This window comes from Engystomops pustulosus, chromosome 5 (assembly GCF_040894005.1).
Source record: "Engystomops pustulosus chromosome 5, aEngPut4.maternal, whole genome shotgun sequence".
Taxonomy (NCBI): Eukaryota; Metazoa; Chordata; class Amphibia; order Anura; family Leptodactylidae; genus Engystomops; species Engystomops pustulosus.
Window position 1 is genome coordinate 158,848,081 of NC_092415.1, and position 27,625 is coordinate 158,875,705.

The window sequence follows — 27,625 nt, forward strand, 5'->3', positions numbered from 1 at the left end:
GGTGAGAGAGGATACTGGGAGATACACCTGCAGCAGGGAAGGTAGTATCATCCTGCTGGATCCATGCTCTTAAATAGGTCTCCAGGTCATGAATAGATTCCCGTACACACCTTGAGGACACTGCATATGGCAGATTTAGGAAGAGGTAGGAGAGGAGAAACAGGGAAACAGTGGAGGTGAATAAGGTTATCAGGATGTGTGTGTGTGGTAAGACAGCCCTTGGGGTCCTTCCTATGTTTCCTATTCTTCCTTTACAAGAGTCCTGATCTTGTTGCAGACAGTTTCTCTTAAAAATGTATTAGCTTAATGTCATCAGTATGCTTAGATGAAAATATAAATTAGAAAGGGACTAACTTGTTGATCAGTGGTGATCTCAGTGATGGAACCCCCACGGATCATGAGATTAGGGATCGTTGCACCCCATTTGCAACCAGAGATGATGAGAGCATCAAGTCACACATGCGTTGGCTGCTCCATTCATCTTTATGGCACTGACCGAGAAAGTGAAGCACCGCACTCTGCAATCTCCATCAGCGCCATAGAGATGAATAGAGCAGCCAATGCATACGCAGTCAGTTACTTTGTTGGGATACGATGGTGGTAAAATGGACACCACATTCTTGTGGTACGTGGAGGTCCCATCACTAAGACCCACACTGATCAGCAAGTCAGACCCTATTCTGAGGATAGGGGTACCTTGATTGTCACCGGAGAACCCCTTTAACTGGACATTTAACACACTGACAGTATGAACAGAATGGTAAATTGATAGTAAAATAATGATACCCTGCTGGATCAAGTTCTTACACAGCAAGTCCACTGTACTATATCTGTTAAGGAGAAGCACAACATGCCGGCAGCTTTGTAGTACTAGGCCATAGATAGACTATACGCTTCCAACCAAGCTTCATGCTCATAGATGTAGGTATCCTAAATTACTTTTGAGATGCAATAAACATGTTCTGAATGTCTTCTGGAATCAGAGCAATAACCCAGTTATAGCATATAGCATATTCATTTTTCTTTATTATGTGGCTCAAGGTAATGACTGGTTTCAATAGCAAAAGTAAACAGCAGGTAAATATTGCTTAAAACTGCACTCACACCATATGCTCAGCCACTTGGGACTTCACGGAAAGTTGAACCGACTAATGTCCCATGAACTTTCATTCAAGGCATGGATAAGTTGCTAATTTACAACATTCCCTATAGTTCTTAACTGTTCATATATTTGTCTTTTGTGACTGTAATAATGCTTGATATATTTTTTCTGTTGTGCAATGTAATTTACTACACCAGAAGAAAATGAAACGCAAAACTTCTTCGCTTTACACAGCAGATTTTTTTTTTTTTAATCCAACTCCTCTTGCTTCTCATCCACAATAAAAATAAAATACACCACTGAGATTACAGACTCAGTCGAAGATAATATAAAAGTCAAAATTAAAGCTTTTCACTGTTTTCTGTCGGAAAAAAAACAGCTGGTTATTGCAATTCCTTTGCTTCAAAGGATTTTAGATGAAAGTCCTTTTGACTTCAGCATTCCGAAATGACATAAAGTTCTTCGCACAATACGACAGCTGATCTTTTTTCCTACTCATCACTGTAATCAGAATGTTAACATGAAGGAGCTGGATAGCAGGCAATCCCGCCACATTGATACAAAGGCTTTATTGTGGCACAGTATGGGAGAGATTTTTGCCCTCCATGGTGATAAAACCAAGGCACTATGGGGGATTTTATCAATGCCTGTATGCTAGTCTATGGCGTGGAGGGGAGCAGCCACCAGGGAAATGGGAAGGGCACTCCTGCTTCATGCCTGTGTACTCTTTAAAACCCTTTGAAGGTTTTTACGCAAAACTAGGTAATAAGTTAAATGTCAATGTGTCAATTTGTTGTGTCAAGTAAATTTAGCTGAATTGTAATAGTGGAAATGTCATCATATATTTATATATATATATATATATATATATATATATATATATATATATATATATACACTCACCGGCCACTTTATTAGGTACACCTGTCCAACTGCTCGTTAACACTTAATTTCTAATGAGCCAATCACATGGCGGCAACTCAGTGCATTTAGGCATGTAGACATGGTCAAGACAATCTCCTGCAGTTCAAACCGAGCATCAGTATGGGGAAGAAAGGTGATTTGAGTGCCTTTGAACGTGGCATGGTTGTTGGTGCCAGAAAGGCTGGTCTGAGTATTTCAGAAACTGCTGATCTACTGGGATTTTCATGCACAACCATCTCTAGGGTTTACAGAGAATGGTCCGAAAAAGAAAAAACATCCAGTGAGCGGCAGTTCTGTGGGCGGAAATGCCTTGTTGATGTTAGAGGTCAGAGGAGAATGGGCAGACTGGTTTGAGCTGATAGAAAGGCAACACTGACTCAAATCGCCACCCGTTACAACCAAGGTAGGCAGAAGAGCATCTCTGAATGCACAGTACGTCGAACTTTGAGGCAAATGGGCTACAGCAGCAGAAGACCACACCGGGTGCCACTCCTTTCAGCTAAGAACAGGAAACTGAGGCTAAAATTTGCACAATCTCATCGAAACTGGACAGTAGAAGATTGGTAAAACGTTGCCTGGTCTGATGAGTCTCGATTTCTGCTGCGACATTCGGATGGTAGGGTCAGAATTTGGCGTCAACAACATGAAAGCATGGATCCATCCTGCCTTGTATCAACAGTCCAGGCTGGTGGTGGTGGTGTCATGGTGTGGGGAATATTTTCTTGGCACTCTTTAGGCCCCTTGGTACCAATTGAGCATCATTGCAACGCCACAGCCTACTTGAGTATTGTTGCTGACCATGTCCATCCCTTTATGACCACAATGTACCCAACATCTGATGGCTACTTTCAGCAGGATAATGCGCCATGTCATAAAGCTGGAATCATCTCAGACTGATTTCTTGAACATGACATTGAGTTCACTGTACTCAAATGGCCTCCACAGTCACCAGATCTCAATCCAATAGAGCATCTTTGGGATGTGGTAGAACGGGAGATTCGCATCATGGATGTGCAGCTGACAAATCTGCAGCAACTGTGTGATGCCATCATGTCAATATGGACCAAAATGTCTGAGGAATGCTTCCAGCACCTTGTTGAATCAATGCCATGAAGAATTGAGGCAGTTCTGAAGGCAAAAGGGGTCCAACCCGTTACTAGCATGGTGTACCTAATAAAGTGGACGGTGAGTGTATATGTATATATATATATATTTTTTTTTTTTATATTTATTATTTATAGCCTCCTATTTTCTAAAACTTATAAAACTATGCTAATGGGCCAAAAGGAGCCTGTGGTGTTACCAGAGCCCCTTCATGCTGTAGCTTCACTCGCATTCCAAACTACCATAGGTTAAAGTGGCCTAGGCTACATAGCCTGGATATATTTTGTGAAACAGATTTAAATCTTAAAATTACACACATAAGTATCAATGTTCCCATGTTGATGTTTCAGGAAAGGGATAAAACTAGAGGCAAAATCTGCTGTTAACAATATATGCGGTACTATATCACATGCTAAAAATGCCTATAATAAGCTACAATTTATATCACATGTGCTAAACGTTTGTACATAGGAACAAATACAAAAGCATACAAATCTACTGACAATATTGCAACATAATATTTTTTTTTTTAAAGCATTTTTGTGCCTCAAATATTGGGACAGGCCGTAGTTAGGGGGTGGCAAACTGGGCATTTGCCCAGGGCCACCTGTCCTAAAGGGGCCCCCTGCATGTGGACTTTTGTGGGCAGAGGATGTATTGCTCTTCTAATACCCCTTCCTTGAATGCCCAGGTGAAGATGCTTATAATTTATCTCCTGTCTATATATCTATGATCTATCTGTCTAGTTATCTATCTCCTATAAATGGCCTATTTCCTATCTATCTCTGTCTATCTAACCATTTATCTATTTAGCTTTTTGTCTCTGTTTATCAGTATGTTATCTATCTATCTATCTATCTATCTTCTAACTCTCCTTTACTGTATCTATCTCTCATCTATCGATCATCTATCTATATATAATCTACTAAAATTATGCAAATGAACCTGAAGGACTCCAGGCTCAATTAACTCCAATGAGACTGGAATCCCTCAGGCTAATTTTCATAATTTCATAAGATGTTAAAATATGAACAGATCCTGCCAGAGGGGGTACACACCTATATGTCAGTGAGCTTGGTGTACAATCTGGTTATAAATGTCCTTTATTTTGTTGTGCTCTGGAAATAATGTGCAAAGTCTGGCAGAAAACTGGCGCAAATGCCTTCGTAAATGTGCCCCATAGTCTTTAAGGAAGCAACAAAAATTAGTTTTCTGAGAATTCTCCAAGCATCAATGATTCTACAAATCTGATGTCATTTCAGAGAATTTCGGAGAATTGTGACAGCATTCCTGTTTTTTTTTTACATTTAAAGTATAATAAGTTATTTGTTAGAAAGTAAATCTGAAAATAATCTTTTTTTAATGACTTGAGAAAAAGGCCTCCATACTCCATTAGAATACATTTTGGTGTCGAATTTCTCTTTCATACAACACGTGCACTAGTGACAGAGTGTTGAAAGCCGCATGATAAATGACTTCAGAAGGTTTCATTATGGACCTAATTTAATACACCCAGTACCTTAATAGCACTAATATTTTTCATGTGACAGCAAATAAACTGGTATCTAACTTCATATTTTAATGGACTTTTTAAGGTTTGATTAGAAAAGATTGAAATGTATATTTTTATAATAAAAATCTATAATAAAGTCTATTATAAAAAAAAGTCTATTACAAAGATTAATAATACATAGATAGAAAATAGATTGATGGTAGGACAATATTTGTGGTAAAAAAGCCTTGGCTTATACTCAAGTATGTATAGGTATAAAACAAATCAGTACTTACCTCTGCAGCTCTTCTTCCCTCTCAGCTTCCTGTGTGTCAGCATGGGTAGAGACGGGTCCATGAACTTTTTCCACACACACTATGACGTGGCAGCGTTACTTCTTGATGCCATCATAGTGTTTGTGTGAGTTGAGTGCATGCATCTGTCTCTACTGGTGCTGCTACACAGGAAGCCAAGAGGGAAGAGTAGCTGCAGGGAGCTCTAGAGGTAGTACCAGGGCCGGCTCCAGGTTTCAGTAGACCCCTGGGCTACAGAGCCTCAGTGGGCCCCTTTGCATTTAACTCACGTGGAAGCATTAACAATCCAGATACTAAATTAGTCTCCTGTTCCCTAAAAAAATCCCGAGTTTATCATCCCAAACAGCCCCATCATGTTAGTTTATATAAGTCCCACTCACACCCTATGAAGTCATTAGATACAGCCCCACTCACCCCCATGGATTCCTTATGTACAGCCTTATGTGGGCTAGAATCCCCCGGTGGAGCATGTATGACTATTAGTTCTGCACTCAAGTGCATAGGTGGTCTTTAAAGGCATGTTTCCTTTGGGGTATTTGCTTACTTCCCTGATATTGTCTACAGCCTCTCACGTAACCATTTCAGTTGCCTACATCGTGCTAATGAGATGCAAACACGTTGAATCAGTGCTATCCACATCTGGGAACCTGTTCCTTATGGAATAGAGATACTGGTTTGGCAATTATCCTGCATTTATGACTAAGCCTTCTGATAAAAATCATGCTTGATGTTAAGGATCCTGCCCAACAAGTTATTCTTTTCCCGTGCTTGATTTTTTTTTTTTTTAAATTGAAAGTTGTTAGTTGAAAGTTGTTGTGAGGCTTCTCACCAGACTATAAATAACACTAGAAATTCCAGATTAGACAATAAATTATGCAGACTTCACAGCAGCAGAGAAAGGGCCAAACCAAGCTTAGTCCAGGCACCAGGGCACCTCTTTTAAGAGGAATATGGTATTATGGATACCAACTTGGATATAAATTATGTGATGTTTCTCCCTGACTTTTCCATCAAATAATCAATGATTGAAAAAGTATTACACATTATACCAGACGCCAAAATTATGTATTCTGTTTTAACCACTTCCCTACAGTGGACATAATAGCACGGCACAGGTCGTATTTTTATTGCACTGTGTTAGCTCCATAAGAGCTTGAACAAGCGAACAGAAGATCATTTGTTCAAGTCAACAATAAAAGTAAAACAATTAATAAAGTTTAGGTTTTTGATAAAAAATAAATAAGTAAAAGTCACATAAACACCAACATTTCCCATACACATCTAATAAAGTACAAACACACAAAATCACAAAAAACTCACATATTTGGTATCAATGCGTTTATAGGAATCTGTACAATAAATTGGAAGCATTATTGGACCACTTGGCGAATGCCAAAAAAAAGAACATTTTTCATCAAATCTCTTCACTAATAAGTGATACAAAAATGTAATTTGTACCAAAACGGTACCACTGAAAAGAACCACTTATCACACAAAAAATAAGCATGTTTTCATTTAAAATAAAAACATTATTATCTTTACTAGTAGTAATCAGTTAATTAGCTGTTTGCTATCTTTAGCTTTGTATAGTAAGTATTACATTTACAATAAATATGTAGCACAAGTAAAAATTCCATTATTTCCATCTTATGGAAACCAAGCTGCAGGTGGCAACTTCATTCCTGTGACAAATGACAAACGTTAAGCTCTAAAATTACTTCATAGACTGTGACCAGAGGTCATTTTGTCTCTTATTTGCTAGTCCTAATGATAGCCCCTAGAGATGTGTCTACCACATTAACAAACACCATGCAAAGGGAGGTGGAAGAGGTGGAAGCCCTGTGTCCTGTTCTCACCACATGTTTGTTCTGTACTATATCAAATCTAATGGAAGGAGTTTATTTTATTGCTGGCAGTTGTTTGCACAATTTTCTCCGTAATACATTTTTTGGGAAAATGTATCACTGGTAGATGATGAGCTTTTTATATATATTTATTTTATTTTTGCTCTGCTCATTCTGACAGGGCTTTTTGCCTCTAAGCAAATAACCAGCGTTAAAGGATGATTAAACCGGGTAATGGAACGAGTCCCATAGTGGCATCTTATTGAGAGAAGCTGGAGGGCAAGACAGATTGTTTAACACTTCTAGATTCACAGAGCTAGAGCTGCGCTTGTATTTGTCTAAAGCTACAGACTTAATGTTTCCTGGAAGTAATAAGTCATAATGAATAAATAGCATCTTAAATTATGGCAAAAGAGGTTACCAGTTGGGTAAAACATAGCCTGTACAGCATGGGAAAGCTTTGATAACATATATGTATATATATATATATATATATATATATATATATATATATATATATATACACCATATTTTTTGGTTGAACTATAAGATTCACTTTTTAGCAAGAAAAAATCTTGCTAAAAAGTGCCTATAGTGAGGTTCAGGAGGATCCAGCACTGCCAGACTCTCCTGACCGCTGTAATAGAGATAGGGTGATGCCCTGATATAGAGCTGCACACGATCTCCCAGAGAGGAGAGCCTCCGCACTGCTCTCCCCTCTCCCGGGTGTCCTACAGGACTGATCACATGCTTCTTACATCACCACATACTGCTGAGAATGGGGATATGCTGCCCTGGGACAGGATAAGTAGGGGAAGGGGCGAAGTGTGGGGGGGGGGATTCTGTGTGTATAGCTGAGCTGTTTGTGTAATTGTATGGATGAAGCAGAGCAAAGCTGTGTGTGTAACTGTATGGATGATGCAGAGCTGTGTGTGTTGTGCTTTAGTGCTACTAAAGCACAACACACACAGGAGGGAGAAGGAGAAAGGAAAAGGGAGGTAGGGAAAATTAACAATGAAGTATAACAGAAGATGCTGAGGATAACTGCAATGCAGACAGGTGACACATACAGATAGTAGGCCCTGAACTAACTACTCTTCCTGCTGTCCCTGAATGATTGCCTCACCTACCCTAAGAAGTAGAGGACAACTCGTAAACATTCCCTTCCTGCAAACACAGAAAGGAAGACAAAACAGTACAAAAGAGAAAAATAGCAGCCAAAACCATGTCAGAACCAAGAGGAGAAACACAGCACAAAATTACAAGGTGAAAGGATAGTCCAAATATATGCAAATGATGAAGATACCAGAAAGCAAAATAAGATGATACACAGCAAGCTTACTAAGTACTAGTTCTATAGCAGGCAGATAACCTAGGACAGTCCAACCAGTCATATGCTTGTACAGGCTTCCTCCCGACATTGCAGGCACCTCCAGGCTTTGAGTAGTGCTTAACCTTCTATTGTACAGAGCATTAAGGCACTGCATTAACCTTATCCAGCCCACAATGTCAGGGCTGATAGTGTAGACTCTTGCTTTTATTTGTTTATCCTAACATCCTGCTGTCAGTGGTATCTGTACAGAATAAAGGACTCTTGTAGAAGAGAGGAAGAAGCATACATTTAATAGAGGATCTGCTCCTCTAACTCTCCACTATTACTTTTGCACATCATCTAAGCTCTACTTGTGGGTTAAGGGGGTCATCTGAGATAAATAGTTTAAGGCCAGGGCGGGCATTTTAAAAATAATAAATGTGTACTTACATCCTCCGGCGCTGCTGGTGTCACGTGCTGCAGTCCATCTGATACGTGCCCCTGTTTGTTTACTATATATAGACATGGGACTGCTACCCAGACAACAAAAAAACGGAACTAGAATCCTCTATCATTAACCTTTCTAGTTACATTATTTCTGAAAGTCAGCTGAAAGTCTTAAGCAAGGGCTTGAATTTTTCCCCCTCCACAGATTTTGATTTATACAGGACTCTACTTGATGTAAACAAATTTATTAGGAATCTCACGGTGAAAATGCATTTTTTGGATAAAACAAATGATGATATACGTGACCCCTCTCTTCTCCCTGGGGAAGGTGTGACCCCCATGACACCACCTGATGACCACCACATTGTGCAATTTATAGATCAAATGAATGTCCTTAGCTTGAAAAGTTTAAATAACGAATCGGCTGATATTAATGACAATATATCTAAACCTTTCTTTACCACTAATCCAGATTTCTATCCAATCGTGTCAAGAAATGATCACATGGATAGATTTCAGGATCTTGTGGAAAAGGAGCTCACTAAATTAAAGTCACAAAGTGACTGTGTCCATGGTAAAAGGAATCTTACTAGTTCGGAGACTAAGTCTTTACAAGATCTGAAAAACAATACAGATCTCGTCATTAGAAGTGCGGATAAGGGGGGAGCTATTGTTTTGATGAATGCCACCTTGTATAAGAAAATTAATGAATCCATGTTGAATGATGTCAGTACTTACCGTAAATTAAGTAGTGATCCCACTGCCACATGTCTAAAAAAACTACAGAAACATGTGGACGAAGGTGTAGCCCTGGGAGTCTTAGATACTAAACTCAGGGAATACTTGGTTAATAAGTTTCCTGTCATGCCGGTCTTCCACTCTCTCCCCAAGGTACATAAGGGAATTTTCCCTCCCCATGTCGACCCATTGTCGCAGGAATTGGTAGTCTTGGGGAGAGACAGGGAGACTGGCTTGATCACTATTTACAACCTTTAGTCATGGTAACCCCTAGTTACCTTAAAGACACGAAACATGTACTACAGATAATGGAACACGTCACATGGCAGGAGACCTTCAATTGGGCGACCTGTGACGTGATTTCATTATACTCTTCAATCCCACACCAACAGGCCCTACTTTTTCTCTCTAGACATTTGGATGAGTTCAGCACATATTCTGCTGAATTAAAAGAATTCATCCTAATGTCTACTGATTTTCTCCTTCAAAACAATTTTTTTATGTTCGATTCACAATATTATTTGCAAGTGGAGGGGGCCCCTATGGGGGCGAAGTTTTCCCCCTCCCTTGCCAACATATATATGATTCAGTGGGAGAAACATTTCGTTTTTTCGGATTCCAATCCACACAGGTCGTCTGTGGAGTGGTTTGGCCGCTTCATAGACGACCTGTTGTGGATTTGGAAGGGCAGTCATACGGATTTTGTAAATTTTGTTGATTATCTTAACACTAATAACATGAACCTGAAGTTCACCTCTCATTTTGGTGGTCAGGGGATTGATTTCTTGGATGTCACCCTTACAGGACAGGATAATAGGGTGTTAGTGTCGCCTTTCCGCAAACCGGTTGCAGGGAATACAATTTTGTTGTCCACGTCATGCCACCCTAGACACGTGGTGGATAATATTCCCTTTGGGGAATTGGTCCGACTACGCAGGAACAGTTCCACCAAAGCAGTTTTTGATAAACATGTTATAGAATGGGAGAATAGGTTGACACACAGAAAATACAAACAAAAAACCTTATCCCTAGCCAAAAAAAGAATTGGAAACATTGACCGCAAAGATTTATTAAAAAACAAATCTACAAGAGAGAATAATTGTGACGGTTTATCTGACATCAAACCCATTGCGTTTGTTACTACATATAGCAAACAATTTAACCAAATCAGAAATATAGTTAATAAATTTATACCAATTTTAGAGCAGGACAATAATGCTAGAATTTGTCTTTCCCAAGGAGTAAGATACATCTCAAAAAAAGCACCCACCATTGGATCAATTGTATCTCCGAGTTTGTTTAATAGCAAGAACGATAAACAACATAATTATAGCTGGTTGCATCATCCAGGCAACCACAAATGTGGACATTCCAGATGTTTAGTGTGTGGATTTCTTACCACCACCAATTTCTTTATCTCACACACTACTAAAAAGAGATATAATATAACCAGTTACCTTAATTGCAACACAACCTATACCATTTATTTAATATCCTGCACCTCTTGTGAGAAACAATACGTAGGATGCACTACGAATTCCCTCAAAACCCGTATTAGAAAACATCTTTCTGATGTAAAAAACACAAATTTGAGTAATATGTCAGCCGCCTCAAAACATTTCCGCGACCTACATGATGGGAATTGTGATACTTTCAGGTGGCAGGGAATAGAAAAGGTTACAAAACCAATAAGAGGTGGAGACTACAGGAAGAAGCTTTTTAATAGGGAGACGTATTGGATGTTTGTCTTGAAGACTGCCCAACCTTGGGGCATGAATTTAAGACAGGATCTGATATTATGTTACTAGACGAATTGTATTATGCGATTATTTTTTGATAATCCCTTGGCTCCTGTACTGTGGTATATATGTTTCTCCTATAGTGTTCAAGGGTTTTGAGATAAAGTGTAATCATTTATTGCTTGCCTCGTTTCCTCTTACCATCTGTAGTTCTTCCATGTATTTTATATGTTCAATTGCTGTGTATATATGTTTCCACAATATGCATCACCTACAAATTGCTATGTATGTATTCACAATATGCATCACCTACCTTCTCTAGTGGCATTTTTTAAGATCTTACAAGTTTTTATATGTATATACAAATACTTACTCTGTATACAATCGCGGCCTCCCAGGGGCGGAGCTTCCTGGATCATGTGACGCGGGTCACGTGACTGTGACGTCACTCACATGGTCTTGGATCATGTGATTGTGACATCACACGCCGAGGGGGACCGCGATCTTTAAATAGCCGTAACTCACATTTTGTAAGTAGACCATGAGTAAGCTCACCTGAGCGAAACGCGTCGGTCATTTCCTGCAAACCATGAAAATAGAGGCTGTGTATCTTGCCTAACGATTTTATGCCTTTTGGAATCTCAATAAAAGAAAATTTTTTAGCATCATTTTTCCCCTGAGACGCTGGATCGTTCTTCTTTGTTTGCTACTAGATCACAGACCCTCAGTCCGTGGGGCTCACCTCGCTATCCGTGCGACTAAAGGGGTTTTCTGCAGAAGGTGAGCTGAACTTCTCTTGTTCCTATATATATATATATATATATATATATACATATATGTTTTGGTTTTGACTAAAGAGAAAAGTTAAAAAACAAAAATGATGGTGTGAAAATAATTGAGATTAGGATCTATAGAGAGAAGCCTCTACCTGAACTTAATGAACCATCGCATAATCTATACATTGTCCCATGAATTAGAGAAGATAGCTATCAGTCACATTGATTGTAAATTAAGGAATAGAGATTGTCAGGCATTCCTTTAAAGAAATGAGTATTTACTTTCACTGAAAGGGCGAGTTATGACTAATAATGCACAAGCTGGTTCACATATTCAGACATTTTCAAATCACATTTATGATTTTTCTATATTCTAAAATATTTTGTTTTAAATTGTCTCATGGTGACAACCATTTTCTATGTGCCCCATTGGATCATACAATAATAATAATAATATATAATAATAATAATAGTAATCTTTATTTATACCATGTCATAAAATGGGGTTCATCTTTAAAGTGTAACCATCATTTCAAAAAACTTTTGATATGTTGTAGGGCAGGTAATTTTAAGCACTTTTACAATTGGATTAGTTACCAAAATCTTGCTCATTTCTTTTGTATTCTGCAGACTTCCCCTAGATGTCAACAATCTCACATATGCCTGTTGCTATGCTCATCCTGTCTTCATAAAGAAGCTGAGACTACGGAGGAAGTCCCTCCAATCAGCTAATTACCTCATGTGTCACTGCCACAGCACTCAGTCATGTGCAGGGAAAAGCCCCATCTAATGTAGTAACAAAACACGTAAACTCTCATCTCTCCTCAGCTTTCCCTACACTTGTGTATACACAAATAATCCACACAGACACAAAGGGCCTCTTTGAGAGCTCTTTTAAGCTCCTCTAAGCTTCATTCAAAGGTCTTAGCAGATCGTAGGTATCTGTGACCCGAGACCACAATGTACCTGCAGTGGAGAGCACCAATCAGGAGAGGTTGTGGCATACACAGGGAGGAGAGGACAAGCACTTCTCTTCATGCACTCTCTGCCCCCGATCGCAGTGGTTACATCTCTTCATTACAGTGTATTGAACTGGTTTGGCTAAGAGTTCTCCTAACAATTAAGGCCACCTTGTAGAAGTCAGCTATTTCCATCATTCCCATACAATTGAATGGAGCTGCAGGGTGCATTCTTTTTCTGTCACCCATTAGAAAAGGATAGCTGTTCTGTGGAGACATGGAGTTACCATTGTCATGATCAGCTAGTTATCCCTTATAGCAGTGATGGCTAACCTATGGCACGGGTGCCAGAGGTGGCACTCAGAGCCCTTTCTGTGGGCACTCAGGCCGTCACCAGAGAGGACTTCAGGTATCTTCCTGCAGTCCCAGACAGCCCAGGACTTGCTGTGCACAGAGATATTTAACGTGACACTGCTACCTGGGACTACTGGAGGAGTGGGATGGATCTGGATTATCATTGTCGCTCCTGCTCCGGCCCTGACAATTCTTTCTGATTATGGGACCCTGGAGGGAAGCTACAATGATCATCCAAATATCTTCTATTTTCTGCTGTATTGGTGTCCTGAGGGGCTGGTATCAATGAAAACTGTGACAGAGCAGGGAGTATAAATCACAAATTAAATTTCTATGTTGGCACTTTGCGATAAATAAGTAGGTCTTGGTTGTAGTTTGGGCACTCGGTCTCTAAAAGGTTCGCCATCACTGCCTTATAGTGTGGAAAGGGAATAAGGTAAGTATGTGGAACACCCTGTTTATTTGAATTAGTTTTATTCCAAATTCCAAATTGTACAAACATAACATTTAACATGCAACAGTTGGATAATTGTGAAACATTTGATCCACTTACATTTGATCAAGAAGAAATCAAAATAAGCACAGAAAAGGGGTGCATGCCCACTTTTTTGAGAGATAATAGGTCAAGCAATACTTATGAGGAAAGATAACAATAAAAGGCATACTCATGCAGTCATATAATCAGTGAGCTGAGTGTCTTATGATCACTAGTGTGCTCTCTGAAGGGTATTTCACTCCACGCATAAGCATGAGAACGGTCTCCTGATTTCCATGAGCCTACAGTGAGCTCTGCGCCCAATCACCACAACATGCAACGCAAATACATTAGACAGACACATATTGGGGGAAACATGAGGACAGGGAGGGTTTTCACATATAGTGCCTCTAATGCTAGGGGGACTATTTAAAGCTTCAATAGGGACGGACAGAGGAGCCTATCAATAAATTTAGCCTCCAAAAAAGTTGTGAGTGCCCATTAATCTCATCCACAAAGTCCACACCTGCAAAAACCTCTTATGAGCCTCTGGTGTCATTACTGCCAATTCCTCCATGCAGAAAAGAAGAGACATTTCTTGAGACATTGAGAGGCATGTGGCATGTGGTAGAGTGCCAGCATCGCAGTATCACAGCCTGAGCTGCGATCAAACAGAATCTCAGAATATCCTTCTTTTCAGACCTTATTTGGCCTGTTAGCAGAGAGGATTGCCACATCTGGGGAGGCATTGCCTCTTTACCAGAAATGTGTGGATATGTATCAAATACCTGGTTCCAGAAAGGTCTGAGCGCGTTGCAGTTCCAACATACGTGCAACATATCTCCTTATCGGCGATACAGCACCAACAGGTGTCTGAAACTAAAGGAAAGGCTATATGCAACACAGTTGGCACCCGGTACCACCTAGATGCTATTTTGTATCCCTTTTCCTCGGCTGTACAGGCAGAGAACAACTTATGTGTGAATAAGAAAGATCTTCACCAGTCCTCCTGGGCCAAAGGGGGGGGGGGGGGGCAAAGCTCCCGTTCCCAGCTCTTCACAAATGGAAGGTCGGAGATTTTCGGATGGCATGTTCCTTTTTTTAAAAAGTTGCACAAAAGTCACAAATTCTTCTGCTACCTCCTTCCAAAAATTTGGACTGGAGTTTATTTGCACCAAACTTGCGCCATTATACTGCAATTTGCACCAAAATTACGACTTTTTGTATGTTCATTAAAGAAACATCAAGCGCAATTCAATGCATCAATTATAAAGCGTTTTACTTTGCTAAGTGAGTGGAAAAAAAAATCACAATTTTGGCTGTAATATGCAAATGTGCCATAAAAATTGCAAATATAAGAGAAAATAAAAGAAAAAACTCAAGATAACTTAACCCCATTGACTTTTATATGATTTATTGAAAATGGAGATTGCAAATGCCCAGGTTATAATTTTATATTAAGCGAAATGTATAAAGTGATTTTATAAGTCACTTTACCCTAGCCCCTCCGTGATCTGTCTTTACAGGCTGCTACACTGTTGCACGCTCCCCCTTGCTTCCTCAACACTTGGAGATATCCAGACCCTAACAAATTTTTAAAATTCGGATTCTGCAGAAAACAGCCGAATGCAAATTTTAAAGGGTCCTGCTCACCACTATCTATGAGTAAGTGTCCTAGGTTTATCATCCTTGATTTTGATAGTAGATTTCCGTTGAATCAGTGGAGGTGCTGAAAGGTCCTATGATAGGTAAAACATGTGTAAACATAAAATGGAGGTTTTCAGGAAACCAACAGGTAGGTGTTCTACATTATTTTGCATCAATGAGTTTTCCTTAGTTACTAAGAATTTATTATACTTTTATTTGTTATATTTTATGATAATAACATCCTGAATCTACCTCTGGAACACAATATTTATAATGTTCCAGCACATGAAGCAGTCCAATTCTTTGCCCTTTCTATGTGTTGAATGCTGTACAGATGCAGGGATTTGTATGAATCCAGCAGAACTCTGTTATATTCTCAACAATGAAACACTCCCTGTGAGAGACAAAAGCAGAACTGGTGAAGTGTTATATGAGTCAGTTCCAAATGGACATAAATGAATGGGAAGAATTAATGTGAATCTAGATACAGTTGGGAAATTCATGTGGTGAAGCTGCACTAGAAATACTAATGCAATGTTTTGTTCCTAAGAGGGAAATGAAAACTCCTAAAAAATCTAATCAGGAGACTCTGACTCCCATTCAAATGAAATATTCATAAATACTAATGATTTAGCAGAAAGAATTTTTAATGATTTTTATGCAACTTTGAATCAGAGCACTTAGCAGAAAATGACGGTATTCTCCCATACAAACCAGCATGCATAAGGGAATTGAATATATATCCAAATAATCTGAGCCGGAAATTCAGGAAGATAATTAAAAATCTGTTTTCATTTTTTTTCCAAACATTTTTTTACCCACCATGAAATCAAACTTGTCCAGACCCGTCTTGGTTACTGAGATATATAAGCTATATGGCTACTTCAGTGCGTTCAATACAGCCTGAATTTATTGATCTCCTGAACCAAGACAGCTTTCTTGTGTCAGTAATTAAAGAGACAGGTTGGCAACCTAGAGAAGGACCTATGCGAATAAATACACTTGCTGTAAAGTGCTGTAGGATATATTTGCTCTCTAAATGGAACATGCTCCAATTTAGCAACTGATGTAGAATGTCATTTGTACTGTGCGGATCACAGCCGGTGGTGTTACACTAATGTACTGTATTGCTGTCTGATGAGACAGAGCTGGAGTATTGGCTTCTATAGCAAGGTTCCATTCACTATATACCACATCATGAATGTGTAAATGTGTATGTAAGATATACTATACATCATCTATCTAAAACATCTGTGTGTATGTGTGTTTATGTAAATGCTATCAGAATGTATATGGTGTGCGTATATGCTGTATGTATATGCAGTATGTGTGTATATGCTGTGTGTGTATATATGGTGTGTTCATACTGTATGTATGTGTATATATGGTGAGTGTATACTGTATGTATAAGTATATAATATATACTATTTGTACTGTATTACATAATGTGTTTGTACTATACAATATGTGTGCAAATTTGATGTGTGTATATGGTATGTGTGTATAAATGTGAGTATATAAGTGTGTAAATGTGTGTGATTGTATAAACTTGTCTTTACAAATATGTATACATTTTTTAAGCGGTAAGGGGCCCCATGTTAAAATCCGCTATGGAGCCCAAGCTTTTCTAGTTACGCCACTGCCTAAAATGGATCTTGTTTAAATGTGTATTAAGAGCATGAACAGACATACAAGGAATTTATTAATGGTCCTTCTTGATATAAAATTTGGAGGGTGGTTTCGGTGGCCATGTGCCCTTGAGATTTTGAGCTTAAATGTTGGTTGGGTTGCATTGTCCCAGAGGTACAAACATCAGTCTTGGTATATCTATGCTGGCACAGGAATATATCCTGAGGTTTTTATGTATATTTAAGTGGTGTCCACTGCTGGTATTAGTATCTCCACATATCTTGGACCAAGATACTCCTGCAGTTAATGAGAAAGCCTTTTGCTTTAAATTTGGGATATAGGTGGCAGCTTTATAACCTTCTTTCCCTGATTTTGTATACTGGCCCTCTGAGGACTCCTCAAGGATGAAATGCATGAGGGCAAAAGTTTATTTCATGGTGCACTAGGATTATCCCTGCCAGGGTGAGTTGTGGTACTGCCCTGGTAAGTGAGGGAGTTATTTATAAGGACTGCTGGGGATTTTTAAGGACTCCGTTATTTTCTAAAGTGTATTTACATATGAGCTCCCCTACTGGAGCAAAGGACTAACACTTCCATTACCATGACATGAAGTTCTAGTAGGGCACACAGATTACTGTATTTTTTTTATTTTTAGTTAGTTTTCTAGCAGTCTAGTAATAGGATATATAGGAATGTTTACATTGTATTAATTACTGTTATATCTACCACATACTTTTACACTAATACGTATAGCCCATAGTCTAGGTTGCCTACCTTTCAATGTAAATAGATCCACATATAGAACACTATTAAAGAAGACAAACCTTGGGATACTCAAAAAAAGCCTATTTTTTCATGAACTAAAAAGAATCTCTAACTAGAATGTAAAATGTATGATTTTGATATGTGTCCTGGCTCTGCTTCATGCAAATTATATATTTTTTTTCAGTCCATTATGATAATATTGTTTATTAACAGAGAGTTGTCTTGTCTGCTTATGATTGTAGTTACACAAGTAATTAGAACTCTTACTATAATAAAGATACGGTAGTTACCGAACATTGTTAGCCTTTAAACATGGGCGGAAAAAGATCCTGATTTAAAAGTATTGGTATAATGGATAACTCGCTCCTCAGGGGTGGGCTAAGAGCTTTCTAGTCAGAAGCATCTTTTAATATACATCAATGTGGGGCAGAAAACACCAAATCAAATAACAAAGCACTGCAGCTAACCCGTACTGCTGGTGTTCCGAAATCATTGGTTCTTTTGTAATTTATACCTCATGTTTTTAGATTGGTGATTAATAAACTTTGAGATTAGGTATGTATGTGTACTGTGTCTCTATTTGATTTGTAGTTTTCTGTATTTAAAGGGGTTATGCCACGAAACAATTGACTGCAAAAAGCTGTCAAAGAGGTTAAAATATTTAAAATATCTATTTGTAATGGTTACCTGGAAGTAAAAGTACCTTTCTATTTGTTATTATGATGCTTGTTCAGCCTCTATTCTGCTCCACACAGAAGCAGATGTGGGAGGAGCCAGGCACATGCACAGCACTGACAGCGGCAGTTATTGCACAACTCAGTACTATAGAGCGCTCAGCCTTCAGAGTCTCCTTCCACCTGCTGTGCTCAAATAGTCCCTGCATTTACTGATCCAATAGAAGTCCAATAGAAATGTGTCACACGCCCCATGTTAAAAGTGCACCAAAAAAAGTTGGTGCAGTCTGTCAAAGTAGTGCAGGGGGCACCAGATTCATGAAGAACATGCACCAGAAATCCTGAATCTGGCGCCCCCTGCACACTACACAGGACACTGCACATAGTACACATGTACTATGTATTCTCACAGCATCATGGTCGGTCAGGCTGACATGCATGGCGGAAGTCTAGGTGGGTGCAGGGGAGGCAAACCCCACGTGTATCGTCACTCCAAAGTGACACTTAACCCTGAGACCTAGCATGATGCTGTGAGAATACGCTGAATTGCAACTAAATCACTAGATAGATATTTATGAGATAGATAGATAGATATGAGATGGATAGATAGATGACAGATGATAGATAATAGGACTTGGATAGATAAATAGGTGACAGCTTCTCACGTTACTGATCTTTAGCCCTGTCAGGGACAGGGGCCCTTTGCAGGACAGCATGGAGGGACTGAATGGTGGAGAGTACAGGAGGAGGACTGCAGGACAGCAGGGTAACATGGAGGGACAGTGAATGGAGGAGAGTACAGGAGGAGGACTGCATCAGGAGAGGTCAGAGCTTAGCCTGTTACTTGTGTTATCTCTGCAGCCTCCTGTGTGACCTGACTAATGGTGGAGGGAGGAGAGGGCTACTACATTGCTATGATCCATGTTAGGGGAGGACTCCTCTGTGCAGCAGATAGTCATGTCTGGCTGCAGTTACCTTGTATCTGCTGCTGTAGGCACCTGTGGAGCTGGTAAGCAGTGGCCATCACAGCACAATCTCTGCCCCTCCTCCTTTTTCACTTCCTATTGGCTGCAGTGTGTCTGTAGTGCCGAGCAGCTGCTGACTCCTTGTGCGCAGACTCGGCCAGATCAGCTGTTGCTCAGGACGGGACACAGCTACCAGCAGGGGGCGCCAGCAACCAGGACAAAGGGAGTTATCTCAGTAAGGCTGCAGATTTTGTAATAAGTGTAAATGGTGAAAGTACTTGTCCAAATGCATTGGACCCAATTACAGCCATTTGCTATGGTGACACAACCCCTTTAAGTATTTATTTTCTTTTCCCATGATATATTTGCGTTTATATGTGACATATGTGACAATGAAACATTATTTTGCTACCAAATAAAATAGAGGATTTCATAAAATTCATACATTCATTACAAAGACACAAAAGATCAAATATTATATTTATGGTATACCAGAGAGTACCATCAGAGAAGAACAATGACTGCGAACACTGCATTATATCTTATTCAAAATCGTTCAGAAATCATATAAGTATATTAACTATCAAATTAGTATTCACAACAGCTGCTATTGGGTCAAGTAACTAAAGAGATCCATTCCAGCTTCATTCCAAAATAACAGAAATTAAGTAGATGGAGCATGAAAAAATATATAGCAATGTTTAGTGAGTGAAAAAGCAATGGTGTTAAGAAGAAACTAAGGGTTACTAACTAATCGGAGCACCTTCAGACACCGACTGTTTTGGCTCAGAGGGGGGTCCTTTGCCAATATGTGCCATAATTTAGCTTTTATTGTTGCCATATTAACCATGTATTTTTCTTCATTTCATTTGTATGTATTCTGGGCCAAATAGCAACAAAAATGTTATGTTTTAAGTCATAGACTTTGCATCAGTATTAAAAAGAATATAACCTGAAGTTTTGATATACTGGTCTTACGATACATGAGCACTCATACAAACATAAGGGTATTCCAAGATTCCATGTCACAGCCTGAGGCCACATGCACACAAACCATACAGTTTGTGGGGCACAAACAAGGTGCCCTGGTTTTCATTGGTGAGTGAAAACCGATGACAATAGAAAAAGACTGCCTGAGCCACAAACCTGGCAAGAATAAGACTTGAACTATCTTTTACGGCCCAGAAAATCGGATCATGCACTGGGTCAAGGCATTAATGGCTGTGAGCATAAGCCAATACAAAGAAATGGGAACTTGTGCTATCCGGCTGGATTAGCACAAAGCTAACATTGGTCATGTACGGGGGGCTTATTTTAAAGAAAATCTACCACCAGGATGAAGGATTGTAAACCAAGCACACTACATGCAGATGTGTGTCCCCGGTGTCAGGATCCAATCCTCTTTAAGCTTCTTATGCCCTTGTTTTTACAAAGCAACGCTTTCAAAATTATGCAATTGAGCTCTTGGTTCTATAGCTGTTAATCTAGTCTGGAGCCCCTCAGGTTGATTTGCATATTTTTTGTGAAAACAAGGATTTAAGAAGCTAAAAGAAGAATGGATCCTATCAAAGGGGACACACATCTGCATCGTATAATCCTTCATCCTGGTGGTAGATTTCCTTTAAATAAACCAACACCCAATTATGAAACCATTAGAATGCATACAAGTGTTACATAAATGTATATATAAATGAGACGTACCTGGTACTCCTGGAGGCGTTTTCAAATATTTGCCATTGAAATGTTGAATAACCACTTCACATTTTTCTGTGGATTCCATTCTGTAAAATATAATTTAAAGAATCATTTAAAATAATAAAACACTTTTATCAATGCAAATACTTTAAAAAGAATTATGTGACAACAGTAAATACAAAACACTCATAACCCGCTAATAGTAGCGAAAAGGTGAAATTCAAACACTGTTTATCACCAACCATGCTCTATTTCTTTTCATTCCTCGCATGTTGATCTGCAAATAATGCAATAATATATGTCCTCCACAAACACCAATCTACATTTTTTTTCATTTTGACTTTGTGGAGAGTACACTAAGTGACTGTCTCAAGCTCGTCTTTGGAGACTATTGTCTCTGAAAGTCTAAGCGGAATGAAGATCTGCTTTTTGTAGCTGCAGGCGCTTGGTGTCAAACAGTGTTATGCTGCATCAAACAGTGGTGACAATTTCATTTTAATACACTGGGCGCATTTTAACAAGCAAAGGCAGTCCCAGAAAAGACTACAATATGGAAGCTGCCAAGAGTAAAAAACCTCAATAAGCGTTGTCCTTTGAAGGCAAGAAAAAAGAAATTCGAGTGAGCCAAGAGTAGAAAATGTGCAGTCACTTGAGAAGCAATATGAAAAGAAAATGGCCATTTAGTTCTAGGGTTTCACAATTGTGGTCTCATCATCTGTGTTGCTCTGTGCTCTTTTTTTTCAAAATATTTTGGGGTTTTGTAGTAAAAATAAAATGTCAGTATATTAATTTGAAAATATGGAGAAGCATCAACCTATGTGTTCATGCTGGTTACAGTAAAACTGGACAAGGTTCTGGTCATCAAAAGGACCAAGTGTCAAGAACCAGACTGACACTCAGTTCATGCAGGTAATTTATCTTAGGTCTGTAAATGTGTGCCTGTCTTTTTTCCTGTTTTGGGTTTGTGTGACTAATCTTAGATAATGTTAAACATGGCATCTAACTAAAGATGTCACACATTTTTTGAGCAACCCATTTTAATGTTTTTTTTGCCAGCAGGGGAGTTTTTTTGTTGAAAAGTTTTTGCATCCATTGTGCAAAAAAGTGGAACTTTTTAAAATATCAATATCTGGATTCCAAAGAAAAATTGGACAGTACAGTGGAAAATTTGTTTGTGGTGAACTTTTCTAGGAACAACAAAAAATGAATATACGAATGTGCCTAATAAAGTCACAAAAGTGCAAAAAAAGAGAGAAAATATGTTTTCTCCTACATCATTTTTGCTACATCAGTCTGAAAGCCGTATTGTGTCAATGCATCTGTTTACATTAACTTGAGTATGAGTTCAGTATGTGCCATCAGGGGGTGTCTGTTTTATTACATAGCTCATACCCTGCTGAGATTACATTTTTATTTTACCCTTTAGATGCCATGATCAATAATAAAAAAAAGTGCCTAGGGTTGGAACCCCCTTTTTTTATCATGGTTTGGGCAGTCAGCTGCAATCAAAATGGATACCTTCCCCAAGATCTTATATTTTCCAAGCGTTACCAATACCATTACCAAGATCCTTTTTTAGTAAGCTCAGATCCCAGATTATTAGATTTGTGTGGAAAGGGCAACAACCCCGCGTTAGCTACTCTTTATTGACACGCCACAAAATTAGAGGAGGAATTGGTTTACCGGAATTTGAGCTACACCATAAGGCAGTGATTAGTACTTGTGTCTTAGACCTTCACCACACTGCTAGCACAAAATTATGGGTGCAATTAGTACCCTCTATGTCACCGATCCCACCATTCGCACATGTCTGGTTACCTTCTAAAACACGCCCCAGGTTGCCACAGGAGGCCTCTTTCCTAAAACATAGGACGGAGGTTTGGGACCGCATATTATCGCGATGGCCTTTATACTCCCCTATGGGCCCATTGACACCCATATCGTATAATCACACTTTCAATATCTGCCAATCTAGACTCTCTTCCCTATTTCCCACAGCCCCGACTATATTGCAAATAAAAGACATTGTTACAGAACAAAGTTTACAACCACTGACGACCTTATTCTCTTCTCAGGGTAGAGATTGGTTAACTTATAATTCCTTGTCAGTTGGAATTGATTCTCTAGGCCAGATCGAGTCATTGAGTTGTGGGTTAACAACCTTTGAAGAGGTTTGTATCCAACCCAATCCCCCTTCATGTACAATTTCCTGGGTGTACGAGCTGCTCAGAGACGGAGGAAGGGACGTTGACTCCATTCCTCCCCCACCTTATCTCGGTAAATGGGAAGAGGTCCTGAGAGCTTCTTTTTCTGAGGATGAGAGGATGAAAATCATCACCATGACCCATCAGTCCTCGATCTCTGGGAGGTGTCAGTAAAGGAATTTTAAGATACTTTTCAGGTGGTATAGATGTCCCACAGTACTACATAAAATGTACCCTAAGGTAGACGAATCTGTTGGCGGTGCTTCTCTGATATAGGATCTCAACTGCATATTTGGTGGGGTTGCCTTATAATCGCACGGTTCTGGGAGGTGGTCTGGGACCTGTATAATAAAGTCAGTGGGGAGGCGATTCCTCCCTCTCCGGAATTGGTGTTACTTTCGTTATTTCCTTACTCTGTTGCAAAAGCCAAGAAGGGGCTTCTTAGACATTTTTTAATTGCTGCTCGTACAGTTATACCACGTCATTGGAGGTCTCCCACTCCACCATCTAAGGAATTAGTAGATTGTCATAATCATATTATGAGAATGGAAGAGCTTACGGCACTGGATAATGATAAAATTACCACGTTTCATAAGCTCTGGTCTCCATGGTCCACATTCAGGACCTCTACAGAGATTACTTCTTGGCTCTCTTCAGGAGCTACTTAACTGGCATTACTTAGTCCCTTTTGCCCCCTCCCCTCCCTCTATCCCTTTATGTGTTTCCCTACCGTTTTATCCTTTGTCTCTGTCAACTCCCCATTCTCTACCATGTGTTCAGATTTTTGATGTCACCGTTCATTTTTGCTTTAGTACAACAATTATTAAGATATACTCATGTCTATGCGCTTGTGACACATCATTCCCTGTGAATTATTGTTTTAATCTGCATTTTATTGTTTATCTATGCGCAAATACTGTAAATGTTGTATACTTGCTATTCATAGTATTTTTAATAAAACGATTTACCCATAAAAAGTACCTAAGGGGTTCGACAGATTGACTGTTTCCTGCCACTTCCCACACACACTATATATAATGGTGGGTGCCAAAAGGCTGACAGAGGCAGAAACTGGACTGCAAACAGCTTTCATTCAATCTGTATAATGCAAGCCCTCACATACCACCATTAACATGAAAATTAAAAAAATGTATTGATTCTGTATGGGGACACAAATTCAAATTATGTCCATTACTTTATTCTACAAAATTATAAAAAAAATACTCAAATCATATGATATTGAACTGATCTACAGTATAAAGTTCACAGGTCATCATGTTAACACATATGTGGAATAGGAATGTATAAAAAGGGGCAACTACAATAGCTCAAATGGTGTATTGAGGTGGATGTTTATGTGCTGACGGAATAATTTATTGGGTATGTGAAAAAGGTGCATGTGAGTATAAATACATTCTATCACTCTCACACATCCATCTCGCTGTGGGTCAAACCTAGTAGAGATGTGTGTTAACAAATTCCTCATTAATATATGCAAAACAAACCTGAGACTATGGAGCTGTGGTTTAGACCAACTGTTAGTTGGTCTGGTTTACGACTAAATTGTTTTACATTTTTTCATAGAAGTCGGAAAAGGCTTAAATGGTCTAAAAGCATTAATAAATGTGGTGTAGGTTTTTTCAGACAGTTTTTTGGTGCAAATGACTGAAGAATTGTGGCATAAACAGCTTGTTAACTAAAATAATCTGAAAGTCATTAAATAAAATAATGCTGATTTTAGTGCATACACAAAACCAAGGAGAAGGATTGATTCAACAAAGTGAATCATAACCAACAGCGGATGGCCAAAGTATTTCAGTTATGTGCTTTATGGTTTTTCTCAACAAACTTCTTTGAAGTTCTTATTTACAGACTCATTTCATGATAAAATCCAAAATCAAACCCAAGATTTTAAGGTTTTAACTATCCCTATGATTTTTCACATATAAGGTAAAAACGTAAACCATATGGACATCAGACTTGCTATCAAACAATTAAAACTTTATACAAAATCATATCCTACTTCTTGCATCCAAATTATTTTATTGAGTGTTTTTTCATGTTATACAGTAATCTGGGTGTGAGGAATCACACCCCTCTATTAGGTTTGACCCTTGGGGAGTTGGATATATAAGAATAACAGAATATATATACTCTTCAATTTAACACGGATGTTGAACATAAAAAAGAAATGGCTAAGGTACAGTTTTTTGCATCGCTACAAAACATAAAGAATAGATAACAATGAGTTATTGAATGATCATACAAAAAGTTAGCCCTCATATGGCTACAGAAACAAAATTAATGAAAAGGTTGTACAAATGAGTTTGCTGATATCCTTGTACTCCCCAACATTGAGGAGTGCAGTGCTAAAGACAAGAACCTCAGTGAAGGATCTCCTTGGTTGAAAGAACATTAATATTCACTGTCAATGTTCTCTGTCTGAGACAGACATATCCTTCAAAGCAGTCTACTCTTTGCTTTCATAAGACACCATTTCCATTGCTATATTTCTCTAACTCTGTGTTGTTTGTTATTTCTCCCATCATTCCTTAAAAATAGGGATGAGCAGACCCGAACTTCAATGTTTAGCAATGTTCAAAGTTAGAAGTCCGTGTTTGGCATTCAGTCTCAGCCCCCACTGTTAACATCCATTGGCAGGTCTTAAGGCTGTAATTGCCACCATCAAAGGTGCAAGTGCCACCGCAGTATCGATGCTCCCAATTACATCACAGGTTTGGCAATCATAGGAAAAATGGCAGCATGCACTAATCATGGCTGTTACAGTTGCGGATGAGCTTTAGGGTTCAGGGTTCGGTGGAACTTGGGGAACCCGAACAGTTGTGTTCATCCCCACTTGAAAGTTTACAGCTACAGACAGTTTGCAGCTACAGACAGTACCATATCTCCCTGTTGGGGGTACACTGTGATTACAATTCTTTGTATTTCCTCCTTAAGATCTTAGAGACCATACTAACAGAAGACTGCAGTTTTGACAGTCCAAGTTTTGACTCATCCTTAGCAGTTACCATGATGGTAATATGATCACTGTTTGTGTGGAACAGTTCATGGAATTGCACCATTCAGAAAAGCCGATACTTGGGATGGTGACCTCTGAGACAACACCAAGGCATGCTCATATAACCTAGCTGAGATCACATAACCCAACTGAAGAATTAGAAAGTTAGAAGTTAGATATTAAATATCATATAGAAAAATACACCTAATAAAGTTTTACTGGAGTTTTATCGATAAATAAATTAAAATATACTGTTTTGGAATTATAGATATATCAACATTTATCGTAGTAAAAAAGTAAAAGGTTCTTATCTTTCCACAGAACTTGTTTTGTAGTTGCCTTCTTTTTAGATCATTAAGTTAAAAAAGGTTACAGATGGAATAAAATACTAGAAATCCCCTACTGACTGACTGCCATTATTATGCTTGAGAGCATCTTCTGTATCCGTTGTGGCTCTTTGCTATAGGTTGTGTTAAACTAATGGAGAGAAAAGGAAACTGTTCATGTAGAGATTTAGAAAAATGTCACTTTAGAATCTGTTTTCTAAAGGGAAAAATATCTCAACATCTTCACATCCTGCACTATGCATTTTTGGCACCTGCAGGAGGTTCTTATCATCAAGCAATGTTCATGTAACCCATGGTGATGGACCAGGAACAGGAGCTGAGCCAACACAAGTAGCAGAAGCCAGCTCATTTGTTTACAGAGATATTCCAACATATCACATGCTCAGGTCCCTTATTGGGAGTTAAAGGGGTATTCCCAATATAGCTAATTTATGTTATGTTTGTATTATAAAAAGTTATACAAGTTTCCAATATACTTTCTGTGTCAATTCCTCATGGATTTCTAGATCTCTTCCTGCTGTCATCCAGTAGAAAGCTTCATTGTTTATTTCGAGTGGACAGAGAAGAGGTGCACAGCTCGTTATATCACACCACTCTGATTACTCTCTGTGATACTAGTGAGTCGTGCACCTGTGTGACCATGGTCAGATTTCTATCCACTGGGGGTAAAAATAGAAACTTTCTATAGAATGACAGCAAATAGAATGAATTGATACAGAAATTATATTTGAAAACTGTATAACTTTTTATCATAAAAACATTAACATTAATTTGCTGAAATAGGAATACCCCATTAAGTAATTTAAACAAAATGTTTAAAAAATATTTTACATTCTAAAAACACAAAAATTAAATGGAAAAAATTCTTTGGAAAATGTTTATTATTATATATACAAAATCAAACCAACAGAAGAAACAAAATTGAGGTAATTCCAGTATAAAATCTATGACAATCGTTTTTAAATACAAAATAAAAAATGTCTAATCACAATATATTAATGATTTAAACATTCAAGGTGACTAACCACATGAAGGACAACTAGAGCAGCTGGACAATTATACATATAAGCTATTTTGTCCTGTACTAAAGTGCTGTTGAA

At 38.6% G+C, this 27,625-nt stretch overlaps 1 protein-coding gene across 2 annotated transcripts in view; it reads right to left on the bottom strand.

Annotated features, from left to right (window-relative positions):
• Nucleotides 1–27,625, bottom strand: part of RBMS3 (RNA binding motif single stranded interacting protein 3) — a 450,602-nt gene that overhangs the window by 102,411 nt on the left and 320,566 nt on the right. For both annotated transcript variants that reach the window (XM_072153580.1, XM_072153581.1), the window contains exon 6: nucleotides 20,962–21,041. In XM_072153580.1, the coding sequence (XP_072009681.1) occupies nucleotides 20,962–21,041 (80 nt within the window). The remainder of the gene's footprint in view (nucleotides 1–20,961; nucleotides 21,042–27,625) is intronic.